The sequence below is a fragment of the Pezoporus occidentalis genome, unplaced genomic scaffold (assembly GCF_034315485.1).
Source record: "Pezoporus occidentalis ecotype Australia unplaced genomic scaffold, CSIRO_AGI_Poc_V1 ctg48, whole genome shotgun sequence".
Lineage (NCBI taxonomy): Eukaryota > Metazoa > Chordata > Aves > Psittaciformes > Psittacidae > Pezoporus > Pezoporus occidentalis.
This window is the reverse complement of record NW_026915813.1, coordinates 715,328-729,459: the sequence shown is the minus strand read 5'-3', so window position 1 is coordinate 729,459 and position 14,132 is coordinate 715,328. Positions and strand designations below refer to the sequence as shown.

At 37.4% G+C, this 14,132-nt stretch overlaps 1 protein-coding gene across 6 annotated transcripts in view; it reads left to right on the top strand.

The window, feature by feature from the left end:
* EVC (EvC ciliary complex subunit 1) overlaps positions 1–14,132 on the top strand; it is a 58,843-nt gene that overhangs the window by 5,277 nt on the left and 39,434 nt on the right. For 5 of the 6 annotated variants that reach the window (XR_009968038.1, XM_062636332.1, XM_062636327.1 and 2 more), the window contains exons 3-9: positions 1,650–1,733; positions 2,264–2,496; positions 3,433–3,517; positions 6,791–6,889; positions 9,199–9,336; positions 11,189–11,347; positions 12,267–12,483. Coding sequence is in view for 5 of the 6 variants with exons in the window: in XM_062636332.1 (XP_062492316.1) it covers positions 1,650–1,733; positions 2,264–2,496; positions 3,433–3,517; positions 6,791–6,889; positions 9,199–9,336; positions 11,189–11,347; positions 12,267–12,483 (1,015 nt within the window). In the remaining variant the exon portion in view is untranslated. The remainder of the gene's footprint in view (positions 1–1,649; positions 1,734–2,263; positions 2,497–3,432; positions 3,518–6,790; positions 6,890–9,198; positions 9,337–11,188; positions 11,348–12,266; positions 12,484–14,132) is intronic. The other variant, XM_062636328.1, reaches the window with a different exon arrangement.

The window sequence follows — 14,132 nt, the reverse complement described above, 5'->3', positions numbered from 1 at the left end:
TTACTGTTGTTTTAAATCCTGATATGTAATTAATCTTCATTTCAGTTTTGTGATTGGGAATGGTGACAAAACCATGGTTGGTCATTTTACTTGAGTCAAAGTAAGGCATAACAAGCGAGCATGAATTAAATCCTCTTTTGGAGTGTAAATCCTGTGGGAGAACTTGTGCAGTGATAGAACTTTGTGTCTTTTTGAAATGGGATCATGGTCTTTTAAATGACAACTATATCCATTTCCCAAAACCGTTACTTCATTTATAACACATTAAGAAGGAACTTTGTTATTTTGAAGGGACTTAATCCGACCTATTTGTCTAACTACTGAAGTTTGGGTTTTTTTTTTCTCTATTAATTTGTTCCAATTCCCAGAGACTTTTGCTGTTTCTAGCATCACGTTGACAATTCATGAAGAAGCATAGATGGAAAACGCTTTTAGTTAGGATCAGAAAAACAGGTATTTTCATTCTGAGACCTTTCACATTGCAATAATACCATAATTACCATATTAATAATACATGGGTATTACCTATGCCTACTGAGAAGCAGGTTGTATTAGTTCTAGCACATTTCAGTGCAGCTTTGGGGCTTTGGACTGAAGCTGCTCTGCCTCCAGCCATTGCAGAGCAATAGCTTTGTTGGCTTCTGTCCCTGAATATGTACCATGGCCGTGGGACTACTCAGAATAAGTTGATGTTTTACATGCTGACCCCATGCTTCTAACTTTATCAGTAAATCCAAACATTACTTCTGGAAATAAATGAAATAAAGATGAAAAAGGTGCAATGATGGAAGTCCAATGAATGATGCAATTTGTTCTTCTCTTCCCATTCCTATTTTGTAAACTCTGTTAGTGCTTTGATATTTCCTGGAAAAAATCTATATAAAGTAAATTGTGTTTTGATGAATCAGATTCTTTCATTTAATGTGACAAACCCAGAGAAGTTGGAATAGGAAATCTCCTAAAGCTTGGATTTAAACATTCAGTCTGTTACTTACAGCCAACCTTTTATTAAGCCATGGATAACCTTGCAAAACAGTGCTGATTATCCCATTGTTCCAGTGCATAAAGCACTAGCTAGGAAAGAGGAGAAGCAGAAAGTCAGATTACATAATATAGCAGATTGTATGAAAAGAATGCATTATCTGTAAAAAGTTCTTTGGTATTTTCTGTAGTTTATAGGTAAGGGTTGTACTATAAAAGTTCTTCCAGGAAAAATGATGACTAGTTTTATTTAATCTATTGCTTCTTTATTTAAATTGAAAGACAGGATTTATAGCCATGGTGATATCTGTGGAGCTTATCGTTTAGTAGTTTCTATTAAGATAATATCAGCCTCTTGTGAAATCTTTAGTTGCTGCTAAATAGGGGAAGGGGGAGCAAAATGAAAATAACTTGTAAATAACAGCTATTGCATATTATCCGTTGCAGGAGTTTTGGAGCAGTGGTAATGACAAGAGTTCCCTTTTCTTGGTTTCATATGCAGAATGAGTCTTATGAGGAGGCTTCTTGAGCCAAAGCAGAAACAGTCAATAAATAGTTAGCAATAGGAATTTAGAAGTTGTGTATCCAAAAGGGGCATGCAATGCTTGCGGTAAACAACCATCAGATCTGCTGCTGTTCCCAATGGTTTTCTGTTCTTTTCCATACAGGAAAGTGAGTCTCCTCTGAGCAGTAATGTCACGGCATTTGCATTAAAGGCAAAAGTGATCTATCCCATCAATCAGAAATTTAGGGTAAGGTTTTAGATTTTACTTGTAAAAATTGATGACAGTCATTCCGTTTCAGAGTAAATTGCGGAGTCAAGTAATGGAAGAAAACTTACTGCCAGTCTGCATAACAGAGATCTTTCTCTGTTTAGAGTCCATTGACTGAGGGCTTATTCTGTAAGGTATATCTTTTCAGCTCCCCGACACATGCAGTGCTTCACATGATGTCTGGTCAATTTTCACTGTAGTCAAGAGCCCTTTTCTTCTCACTAACATTAACCATGTCTTCCCTTGGAAGTTGGGTCTGTTCAAGAAACCACAGGAAAACCTCACAAGGATTTGTTCTTTAGTAAGAAAGCATGCACCAAGCCAATAATCACAGCAGAAGAGTGCTTTTCTGGGCAATGCAGAAACCTGTCAGTATGATGAATCTTAATTTATGTGGAAACACTTTTGCTGTGTATATTGTTTAATTTTTCCCGTGAAGGCAAACACTGCAAAATTGATTTCCTTATTGTGTTATATTAATTGACCTTGTGAATTTTCTTTGACTGTAGCCTTTGGCAGATGGCTCATCCAATCCATCTTTGCATGAGAATCCAAAGCAAGCGGTTCTACCTAATCAGGTTGTGGAGACATCTACATCAGGCAGCCTGGGATCCCTGAGCCAGGGAGACAAAGAGGACTGCAGTTCCTCCACAACAATACATTCCACAACAAGCGATGACAGATTTCAGGCTCGAGCCTTCCTCAAGGTGACCAGCTTCCCTGAAGTGCTAACATGTGAGAGGTAAGCAGTAAACGTGCCCTCTTGTTTGGTCATTTCCTAGTGTTCCCCAACAATCATTAAAGGCCTGGTGTAAACCAAAGGCTGGTGTATTCACCATATCAAGAGAGGATTACCTGCTTATAAGCCTAAAAGTGGTTGAGAAGATTAAAGTAATAGATCATGCTGCACATAGAAAGTCAGTTTGTTCTTTACAGAATTCTGGGAATTGGAACTTTGGCAAAAGCTGTCTTGTAAAAGGTGTATCACTGTAGGATAAGGAGATCCCTTTGTTTTGGCTCATATGCTCAGTTCACAAGTGCGGTGGCATGCTAGACTGACGATGGAGTCCTCTGCACAGTACAGCAGAGGTGTGTTGAAAACAGCAAGTGGCAAGGGTCTGTCCCCTGTCTTAATAGGAGCTACTCGTGTTTTATTGTGGGAAAAGAGTTCCTTTCTCAGGCATGCCACTGACGAGTGGGTAGAGCTAGTCAAAATGGACTGTCAGCTCTGATTTTCTTTCAGCTACCCTATGACAAAATATCCCTAGATGAATACGTAAGTGTCTGCATTCTCATTAGCAAGAACAAAGAAAATCATATTTGTGTCACTGTGGGGACTGGGGAAGGCACTAGTGATGAAGAGTATTTTCAAAATTTATACTCATTATAGCTGTTTTAATTTAAAGCCTTGGTGTAGCCACTCATGCCTATATTTACCCTGCCTTTTTCTAAAGGGAACTGCAACTCCAACTTTGTTAAAAGCTCTGCTTTGTTTTGCTTACTTTTATATAGAGATACATTACGTGAAAGAGAAGGCAATGTGGAAGTGACTTGACTGCTGTTTTCGGGCAATGCTTTTAGGAGACTTTAGTGGTTAAATGAAACTATTATATGGCGTTGTCCTTCTGTGTAACCTTCATTTAGATTGGTATTAACACTTTTTTAATCTTTGTTTTAGTTTTGATGTTAAGCTCTGCCTTTGCAGTCTTACTTTAAAAGACCTCATGCTTCTTGATACTGAACTAAGAAAAGAAAAGCATGTGGTAGGTACTCATTTCTTATAGCTGTTTGTTTTGAACATCTTAGTTGAATATCAGTTTAAGGAAATAACATAAACAACTGGCTAGCTGGGAAGTAGTGTAGCGAAGTTGCATTTCTACAGTATTGTCTTTATTTTTTCTCCTGTTCTGCATATAATGTGAGCTTCCTAAAAGAATAAAATATAATTAAATATACTGGGCTGTGAAATACAGAGGGTCAGACTGGATAATATAAAAAATCGGTTGTAAACTTTATGCCAGAGAATTAACATACAGCACTTGAGGTTCATGAAAAGAGGGGGAAAATTACTTAATAGATGAGTTTATGTCTCAAGGACAATGCTTTTGACATTCTGACACTGCGATTCCAAGGACTCCAAAGTCTTTGAGTAAATTGAAAATCTGGTTCAGCTGAAACAATATCATTGTGATAAGTACAATAGTCATTATTTTGTAGGACTGAAGAATTAAAGTACCCATTTAAACCATAGATAGCTACCTACATCAAGTCACAGCATTCAAAGCAAAAAAAAAAACCAAACCCACAAAACAAACCAAAAATGGATGTATGCAATTAAAGCCACAGAATACTGTTAGAATTGTTTATGGTGACTAGTTATGGACAAGGACAGAATCATTACCACTACTGAGTTTTAGCCTAGTTAATATAAATCTTGACATAAAGTATATAGCTTTCTCCTCCCCTTCTTTCACAATCTCTGTTTGAACAGATTGATCATTTCTGACATAATTTATTAAATGTACTAAGAGTATTTCAAAGGGTGGGATTTTCAACACAATCCGAAAGAAGCAGCATGAAAGTAAACTTGGAACACAGCTTCTCTTCTGGTGAGTTATTCCCAACTAAGTAAATGAGAAAGTGAACTTGAGATCAGATTCCAGAAGGAAGTTTAGCTTTACTAGGGAAGGTTGAACTTGATCTGGAAGTTAATCATCAATTTGTAAACAAAGGTGAAGTCACAACATGGTGATGTAATCGCAGAAACACTGAGAAAACGAGCATTTAACACACTCATAGCCCACCAGAAATTGCAACAAAAGGCAGATGACTTTGACCTGTAGCTGAAGCTTTGAATAGCTTTATGTTTTTGCTAGCATGGAAAAGGGCAAAAAAATTTCAGTCCAGAGAATAGTTTCTTCCTTTCCCACTTTCCTTTCTCTGATTTCAGTCAGTCTTTCTTAGCATCATGTCTAGAAAAAAGAAATTTGTCCTCCAGTCTTTTCCTGAATCCTTTTTTGGTTTTGTATTTGTCTTTTTTATAGTGTGTGCTATCTTGGTTGTGTATGCTCAGACTTGTCAAACTCCTATCCAAAACATTGGCAAATGTGATCCAAAACACAGCTGCTTTATGGTTTTCTCTTCTACTGAGCTCAAATGATAACATATTTTCCAGCTTTTGCTCAGCTGAAATACTGGCTTTGATAACTGGTTTTATATGTAAATATGATTTTATTTATGTTTTTATATGGTTAAAATGGGCAACTTCTGTATCATCTGTTTTCAAGTACATGAATAACAGGCAGGTGGCTGTTGAATTTCACGTATTTTTATCTTCACATTGGAAATTCCTGCAGCAGTTAGTTATGAAGTGAGTTGTCTTTACACTGACACTCTTAACTGAGGCTGGAGAGAAGAGGTTATACAGAAATTATCCCAGCATTCAAAAATATCTTTTTGAAGATACTAGTATTACAGTCTTTTAATATATATATATATAAGGATCACAGCTGGAAAATGGATGTATATTTTTGTAAGAGAATGTAGCTAGAACTTGAGATGGTTACTTTTGGGTGGTACATAAAAATGTTGATACTTTTGGCCAACTACAGTTGAAATCATGGTAACCTTAACTATTCTGTGATTCTATAATGAACATGTTAGTATCTTCCAGTTTAGAAAAATGGACATTATATATTCAAGTGATCTCCATTTTCTCCAAGAAAGGATTGTTTCAAATGTGTCAGTTTGGCTAAAAGTTTATATGAGATTATGTCCTTGTCCTTGTTAGAATGTAACACCATCTTCCTCTATTTTACTGAAGCCAGAGCCAAAGAATTTTTCACAATGGAAGTACAGCAGAGTTGCTGATAATGCTTCTGTTATTTTGCTTATGATTCACTATAGTCTTACTGATTGATTTACATCAATCAGTAAGCCGGCTCAGTGTTCGGCTGGAGACCAGTAACAAGTGGCGTCCCTCAGGGATTGGTGTTGGGACCAGTCTTGTTTAACACCTTCGTCGCTGACATGGACAGTGGGATTGAGTGTGCTCTCAGCAAGTTTGCCGATGACATCAAGCTGTGTGGTTCAGTTGATACCCTGGAGGGAAGGAATGCCATCCAGAGGGACCTTGAAATGCTTGTGATGAGGCTGATGAACCTCATGAAGTTCAACCATGACAAGTGCAAGGTCCTACACCTGGGTCAGAGCAATCCCAGGCACAGCTACAGGTTGGGCAGAGAAGAGATTCAGAGCAGCCCTGTGGAGAAGGACTTGGGGGTGTTGGATGATGAGAAAATGAACATGGGACGGCTTCAGTGTGCGCTTGCAGCCCAGAAAGCCAACCGTATCCTGGGCTGCATCAAAAGGAGCGTGACCAGCAGGTCGAAGGAGGTGATCCTGCCCCTCTACTCTGCTCTTGTGAGACCTCACCTGGAGTATTGTGTGCAGTTCTGGCATCCTCAACATAAAAAGGGCATGGAACTGTTGGGACAAGTCCAGAGAAGGGCCACGAGGATGATCAGGGGACTGGAGCACCTCCCGTATGAAGACAGGCTGAGGAAGTTGGCGCTGTTCAGCCTAGAGAAGAGAAGGCTGCGTGGAGACCTCATAGCAGCCTTCCAGGATCTGAAGGGGGCCTATAGGGATGCTGGGGAGCGACTCTTCATTAGAGAATGTAGTGATAGGACAAGGGGTAACGGGTTAAAACTTAAACAGGGGAAGTTTAGATTGGATATAAGAAGGAAATTCTTTCCTGTTAGGGTGGTGAGGCACTGGAATGGGTTGCCCAAGGAAGTTGTGAATGCTCCATCCCTGGCAGTGTTCAAGACCAGGCTGGACGAGGCCTTGGGTGATATGATTTAGCGTAAGGTGTCCCTGCCCACGGCAGGGGGTTTGGAACTTGATGATCTTAAGGTCCTTTCCAACCCTAGTTATTCTATGATTCTATGAAATGAACAAGAGTTATCACAAAAATGTCCTTATGATGTTGAACAGGCTCTTACCCTGAGTTTTGTTTCCTTCCTTTTAATTAGATGGTTATTCAGATTCTCAAAATACACGTTACAGACTTTTATCATAAAAAGAAGATTACTGATGATTTTTTCCAGAAGATCCTTTTAATTCAAGAAAAAGTAAGTGATTTTGTTGGTTATGACTTAGGAACACAGAAAATAAGAGTTAATCCCACCATTTGGTGCAAGCTGCCACAGCAGGCTGTCTCACCTGCTCCTTTTTAACAGCAATGTAATTTGTAATCTTTTTCAGAAGAAATGCAAAGAAGCTCCCTTGTTGGTCGATTCTCTCCATTACTTTGTATGCATTTCCTCTTTGTTATTGTATGAGGTCATCAGGATGGTGATGTGTGTAATCTGTTAAGGATAGAAGTATTTTGTAGTTGAATCCATTCAAGCAAACAGAACATTATGAACCTTATTCACTCAGATTTAATAATCTCTAATTATCAAGTCTTTGTCTGGTCCTATGTGTCATTACTGATAATAAAATAGCAGGAAATAGAAGTACCAGAAAGAAACTCAAGGCTTTCATCAAGCAAAAATGTATTTTTTTTCCTTATTGTCCTTTTTCCTTCCACATACTTGTATTAAAATCCATATGCTACTTCTGAACTAGAAGACATACATTGACAGTCAAACTGCATTTGAAGTGGAGTGACAGTACTATTTTGAAGATTATTACAAAGAAAAAAAAACAACTTTTACAAAACTAAACAAAATAGGAGAGTTATTGGTTCCACTTTCTATTTTCCAAATTAGAGGCAGAGGAAAGTTTGTGTTGAAGGAGACTCCACCATTTCTAAGGGCCTAGTCTAATACTCAATTTTTTCACAGTAATGACAATTTTTTTTCTTACATAGGGATAGAATTCCACATTTAGGCATGAGCCTATCAGCTTGTCAACTCTAGTTGTTGAGATTTATTTTGCTTGTGCAGTCTCATAATCTGTGAGTTAATATCAGGAATCTCTGTAGTTGTATCTTATCTCAGAATGCATTTTGCCTAAAAACCAGTCTTCTGACTTAAATCCTCAGTTTTAGTATTAAAGTTGATTGTATTTACTAAATGAAAAATGAGGTTTGGTGTGCAAATCCCTTTTCCTTCTGGTAATGACTTGTAAACAGAGGTAATACAGATCAGACATGTTTTCCAGTATAGCCTAACCCTCAGTTGGCGTGGATGGCACCAGTATCTTCATACATCTGACTGAGCTGCTGCAAGGCAAAAACTAAATTTTTTTAGTTTTTTTTTAGTTTTAGTTTTTTAGGTTTTTTGTCATGTTTGTTAGATGCAGTAATTTATCGAGTAGTCCAGTTGTTTAAGTGTCAATATGGGATTCCTGTGTCCTATACTATGAAGAGAAAGGTCTTGGAAACATGACAGCCTTTGAGCTGGGATATCATATAAGCAGCAAGGCTGGTTATAAAAATACTGTGTAAAAGAGACATTGGTAATAAGCAAACACAGTGACACTGGAAATTATTTAATGTAATACTACACTGGAAACTTGAAAGGTTTTATAATCTATTGCAGAGAGCATTTTCCTCTTTTTATTCTGCATTGTTAAGAAAAAATCATGAGATTTTGATGAAATTGTTTGTGAAGCTTGTCAAAATCTGGTCACATTTCTTTAAGGTATAAGGTTATCAAGTTAATGCATTGACACCCAAAATTGGGTGGTATTAAAAGTAAATATTTGTTATGTAAGGCATGTTTCAGCAACTGAAGAATTATCCATTTGAGTACTAACCTACTAGATAATGCAGAAGACTACTATATGTCAGTATCATTAGCTTTCAGAACAAGTCATCCTGATTTCAAAGAATTTTACAAACCTGTATAATCAGGTAGCCTGTAATTTGTCCCTTATGAGCATTACAGGTGTATTCATCCCTGTGTGCTAGCACTGCAGAAAACACTATCTGATGATCATATCTGGATGCTGTCTGTGGTTTTCAACAGTGTACACAGTGTGTACAGCTATGAATGGCACTCATAGCTGCCATTTAAGATGGGGCATGTGCATTACAATAAAACATTTGTGAATACTTTCAAAGGATTATTAGTATGAAGGCTGTGGAGCAGTGTTTACTAAAACTTGAATTCAGTGGAAATGGACAACAGTCTTGATTGTACTCACATAGGAGTGGAAATGTATGTATTTGTATTAAGTGCAGTTTCTTGCCATATAGTATATGTTTTAAGTGCAGTTCCTTGCTGTATACCATAAGTTTAAGTGCAGTTCCATATACCTTGATTTTATTTTGCTTGTTGCAGAAGGTTCATTATCCAGAGACAAAACTTTCTGAATGCTCTTGTTCAGCTTCCCTAGGCACGAGCCAGAGTGGACATACAAATTCACTCCTGAATTTAGAAGTTATGTCTGTTCTTTCTTTTTAAAATACTACTTGTGTTTTTTTTTCCAGGATTTTGAAGAATTACAGCGACAACTTGAGTCTCGACTCCAGCATACTGAGATGTCAGGAGCCCATAATTCAGAGTACCAGACTTTAGCAGATTTAGAAAGGAAAGAAAGGGAATATTCTGAGCACGTAATAGATAATGTAACTTCCTATTTTTTTTCTAAAATTTAATCTAATTCTTTAATGGGGAATGTTTATTTATTTTTTTTCAACTGTTGGCTGGCCCACTGCAGTTTAGATGTGCATGAGTCCTGAAAGCATTTTTGCATTGCTCCAGCAAAGTATTTCCAACTCTCTTTGGGAACCAGTATGTTTTTTATACAAAAGCTGTTTTATCACACTGATTTTAGAGCTGAGAAATGTCTATTGATTGCCAGATGGTAAAGATTTATTTTAAGCCTGCGTATATCCTTTTAGGACTTTTATCCTAGCACCTTGGTTTCTTCATTCCTCCATAACTAAGAGAGTAATAAGAGACTATAAAACTCTTTCATCTCAAATAAATACTAAGAAAATAATTAATGTATAACCTTTTAGTATGTTTTGCACATTTATGTACATTTACGTCGTTGATGTAAAGTACAGTTTGATAGCAAGCATTTGATTCTCAAAGATTAATTTCTTTCTCATCACTAGTGTCACTACATCCAATAGCTTGAAGGCTAGAAAACTGGCGGTTAAAAATATTCTGTATATTTTTTCCAGTAAACTTGAGTCATCTGGCAGGTATTCTAGTTCCCAGTCCTGTTTTTGAGTTTTGAGCAAATTTATGGCTGATGAAAATGGAAGACTGACTAGTCAGACTGATGGCTCTGTGAGCTGCCTATGCTGATTGATTGTGGCACTTCAGCCATGAAGTAAACAGGCCATCATCTCAGCCTTGGGCTTTTTTTTATAAAGGAGCGAATATTTTTTTCATATCTAGTGGTTCAGTGCTTCACTGGGAATTTTCTCAGCTTCCTCTTGATTCTCTGTACCTTTCACTTTTTAGTGGAAGTCCTGGTAATGATGGTACACCTGTGTCAAGTTTCTTTTGCAATTTAACTTTGCTCTGTGAAAGATTGATTGTTTAGAGTCCTCCAGAGTTAGTTTCATAAAAAAAACACTGGCAGCTTTGCTGAGCAACATGAGGCAGTTATTCACCAGTAGCAGTCATCCTTCAGTGGGCCTGGCACTCTTAAGCCAGCAGATGCTTTTCATCCATATTGAAGATTATTTCCCTGTATGCAGATTCATATAGTCAGAACCTGCATAATGTAAAGATTTTTTTTGCCATACTCACAGATGCCGTAGTCACACTCACAGATACTTCATACAAATCTTGGTCATGAATACATTCTCTTGTCTTTATGTATACTGGTAATCCCACTGAATACCACAGAATATTCACAGTTGTGCTCAGTCCTGTTTGTTGGATTGAAGCTTAAAACCGGAGATGCCCATATGATAATGTATCAGAATTAGCATATCTACTGCACTGATACTGCATAAGTACTTAATTCCAGTACAGGTAATAAAGTGCTTGTGTAGCATGTGTCTATGAAAGACTTTGTGAAAAACTGTCAATTTTCAATTTTCCTTTTTTAGCAGAAATCTTGTTTGACTGGAATGGCTGCTCCTATAGCTAAACAGACTTACCAGAAAAAGGGCAGCAGTTTGTTACCTCCTTTTCATTTAACCATTAATACTAACGACATGATTGGCTTTTAGAGGTGCAATATGCGGAGAACTAGCCACAAATTCGTAGCAAGTTATACCAAATGACTACATTTAAAAAAAGAGTTGACCTACTGGTTATGTGCCACCCATATGTTTATCATCATATAGTAAAATGGGCTCTTTAGCTTTACAAAATGTTCTCTATAATTAATTCTGAAAGCTGTCTGTAGTCTCAGTGACTTCTATCTCAGTAGACTTACATGCCTCTTACTGTAATAAAATACTAGAGATTGATAAGGAAGCATGGATTGTTTTTTTTATTCATATTCTACAGATGGAAACTTTCTGGAAGCAGACTGACAAAGCCCAGCAGGCTTTTTTGGACGAATCAAAATGCTCAAGTGCCAAAGCAACAAAGATAATGATGGATCTGACCGAGAAGATGATTGCAGTAGAAAGCTTATTATGTGAATCTCAAGATTTGCAGGCAATGGTAAAGTACAAAAAGAAATAAAAGTTGAGAGAGATTTAGTCAATCTGAACACAAAGAATGATTCAATTGTACAGATTCTGTCAGTCCTGCCTCAGGAATGATGTAGCCTCCTTATTTCAGTTGCCTTTTTCAGTTTTGTTGTAAAGAGCTCAGCTTCCATTGCAATTTATGAAGACTCACACAAAGATGAACTCTGCACTTGAGTTCTCTTGCTCAAAATAGTGTTGAGGCAGTCATGTTAGGAAAAAGCAATACTAATGCAGCCAGCATGCTCGAGCAAGAGCACTAGATCTAATCATGAAGGAGAATTGTTGTCCTCAGCATTAGGACATTTCTTTTTGTTTCAAAGTGTTTATTCCACTTTCACCGATAAATCTCTGTGTGACTCTGTGTCCAGTGACTTTAACTGGAATCGAAAAGCCTTAGCATCTCTTAGTGATACAGTCTTAAGAGGGAAGGATGTGTTTACAAATGCATCAGCACTGTGCTTTATGTTATTTTAAATCTTAACATCCTTTATTCATTTTGCACAGGACTTACTGGAAGAGTTAATTTGTAGATTAACATTACAATCAGTCTGGCCCACTGCATTTATTAGTAATGTGGAGACTAAAAGGATAGCTAGTTTTATTTGGTTTACCAATAAAAAGGTGCAGTAATTATTAGCTTGTTAGTTTTGCATTGGAGCAGCTAAGTAAACTAAGCTGTCCTGGTATGAAAATAGCAACTGAGCATGCAATAAACCCACTGCTATCCTACACCAGTCACAATTTAAGTACAGGAGATTGTTGTTCACACGGTCTTGGGAAGCCTCCTTAGTTTTCTGTATAGTTTGTGAATGAAAATTGCAGTGAAATGACAAGCACAACTGAAGGCTTATTCTTGGTTTCTAAACAGGGCTTTTTAATGTTTGTTTTAGGACATTCAGGAAAGGTTATTCAACAGGGAGCTTATGGTGAAAATGATTGATTCACTGAAGTCCTATATACCAGAAGAGTGCAAATGTAGATTAAATATTGTATCAAATATTCTGGACCATTTAACTGTAAAGAATAATCTCTCAGTCCGACAAAAGGAAGAACTTTTAACAGATCTGCACAAGGCCTTTTGGGAACAGTTGGCACATTTCAGTAATGGTGAGTACATAGAGCAGAGATCATGACTTAACAAATATGGGTATAAATTCTCATTAGTGTATTATAGCTTCAGCGCTATTCTCCTCTGTTTTAAAAATGTATTAATGAATTGGCAAACACTGTTACTGTGATGGATGGATGCTTAGAATGGAAACTTCGGCTTTAAGCCTTTTAAGTCTTGTTCCAGGCATTACTGTGAAATTACAGTTCACATGATCTATACCTTATTTCATTAATTTGAAGATTGAAGAGCAGTCACATTTGTTACAAGTATCTGTGAGATTTCTCCATTTACTGCCCAGATACTTGACATTGTTGATGATACTGGCTAACATGAAGGACAGTAATGGCTGTGTATGTGCAGAAGACTTGTCTTATGATCTCCTGCTAGCATGTGGAGCCAGAAGATACACAAAACATAGTTGTGCTATCACTCTTGTGAAAACATAATTTTAAGGCAAATAATCTTCATATAAACCTGATTTTTACTATATGAGACTAAAAATACTTTAAAAATGAAGTCTTTTCCTCTTCCTGTTGCGCGCCTTCATGTCGCCTGTTAAATACACAATTATAACAGTCTAAGCTGACTGACTGACAAGGTTCTCCCTATGTCACTTGGCATGTTACCTAATGCCCAGCATATTGAGAAACATACCCCCAACTTTTCTGATAGGTGCTGTACCAAAGGCTCAGTGGTTCAGGACTCATGGAAAATTATAGTACACGTTCAGCAAAAATGAGGAGTTTTTTACTCTCAAACATTTTCCAGAACCATTTCTGTTACTAGTGGGCATATTTAAAGAAAATTGTCCTAACAAAATGTCATTAGGGTTAGAGTTCAGTGAACTAGATAGTCAAAATGAATGTAGTCTTGTTGCAGTATATTCTAGTTGCAGTGCTGCTCATTCACTTTCAGGCTTCATGCTGATAAATTGTGCCATGTCTCAATCAGGAGTTCACAGAATCCCAGAACAGTTGAGGTTGGAAAGAACCTCGTGAGGTCATTTGGTCCATCTCCCCCTTACTCAGGCAGGGTCAGCTATAGCTGGTTGGTTGCCCAGGAAATGGAACGTGCTTAAAAAAGTAAAACCAAAAATAATCTGGAGTGCAACATTTTCACATATGACTGTGTTGACCTTGCTTATGAGCTCCTAACTACATAAATTGAACTGTACCTATAATTTGTAAGCAGAACACAAAGCCAGCAAGACTGTGCTCCTAGGAAACAAACAAGGAAGTAGTAAAGAATCAAGTAGTGTTTAAAAACAACAGTTGCTGTTTGTTCAGGTGACATTTTTATTACAGGCTTTCTTGTGCTTTCAGTGCACTTTCAAGTGTTTTGTTAGTGTATCATCAGCCTGTGGATAAGCACAATAAATTAGCGTGGAGAATAAGTAAACTGCTTGGTGCTGTACTAATAAACTCCTTTATTTCTCCACAAAGTAATTTCTCATAGTTGCAACAGCATGATGTGGCAGAACAGCAGCCACAGAAGACTATTCTTTCACATTCCCCTTTAGCTGCCTGAGTTGGGGTGAAATACTGGTCTAGGGAAGGACAAGGGGAGGGAAATGAACAAAGTTCTTCTTAGGTGGACAGGCAGTGAGACAGGATGTAGTTGCAGAACATTGAAAGCACCAATTCCA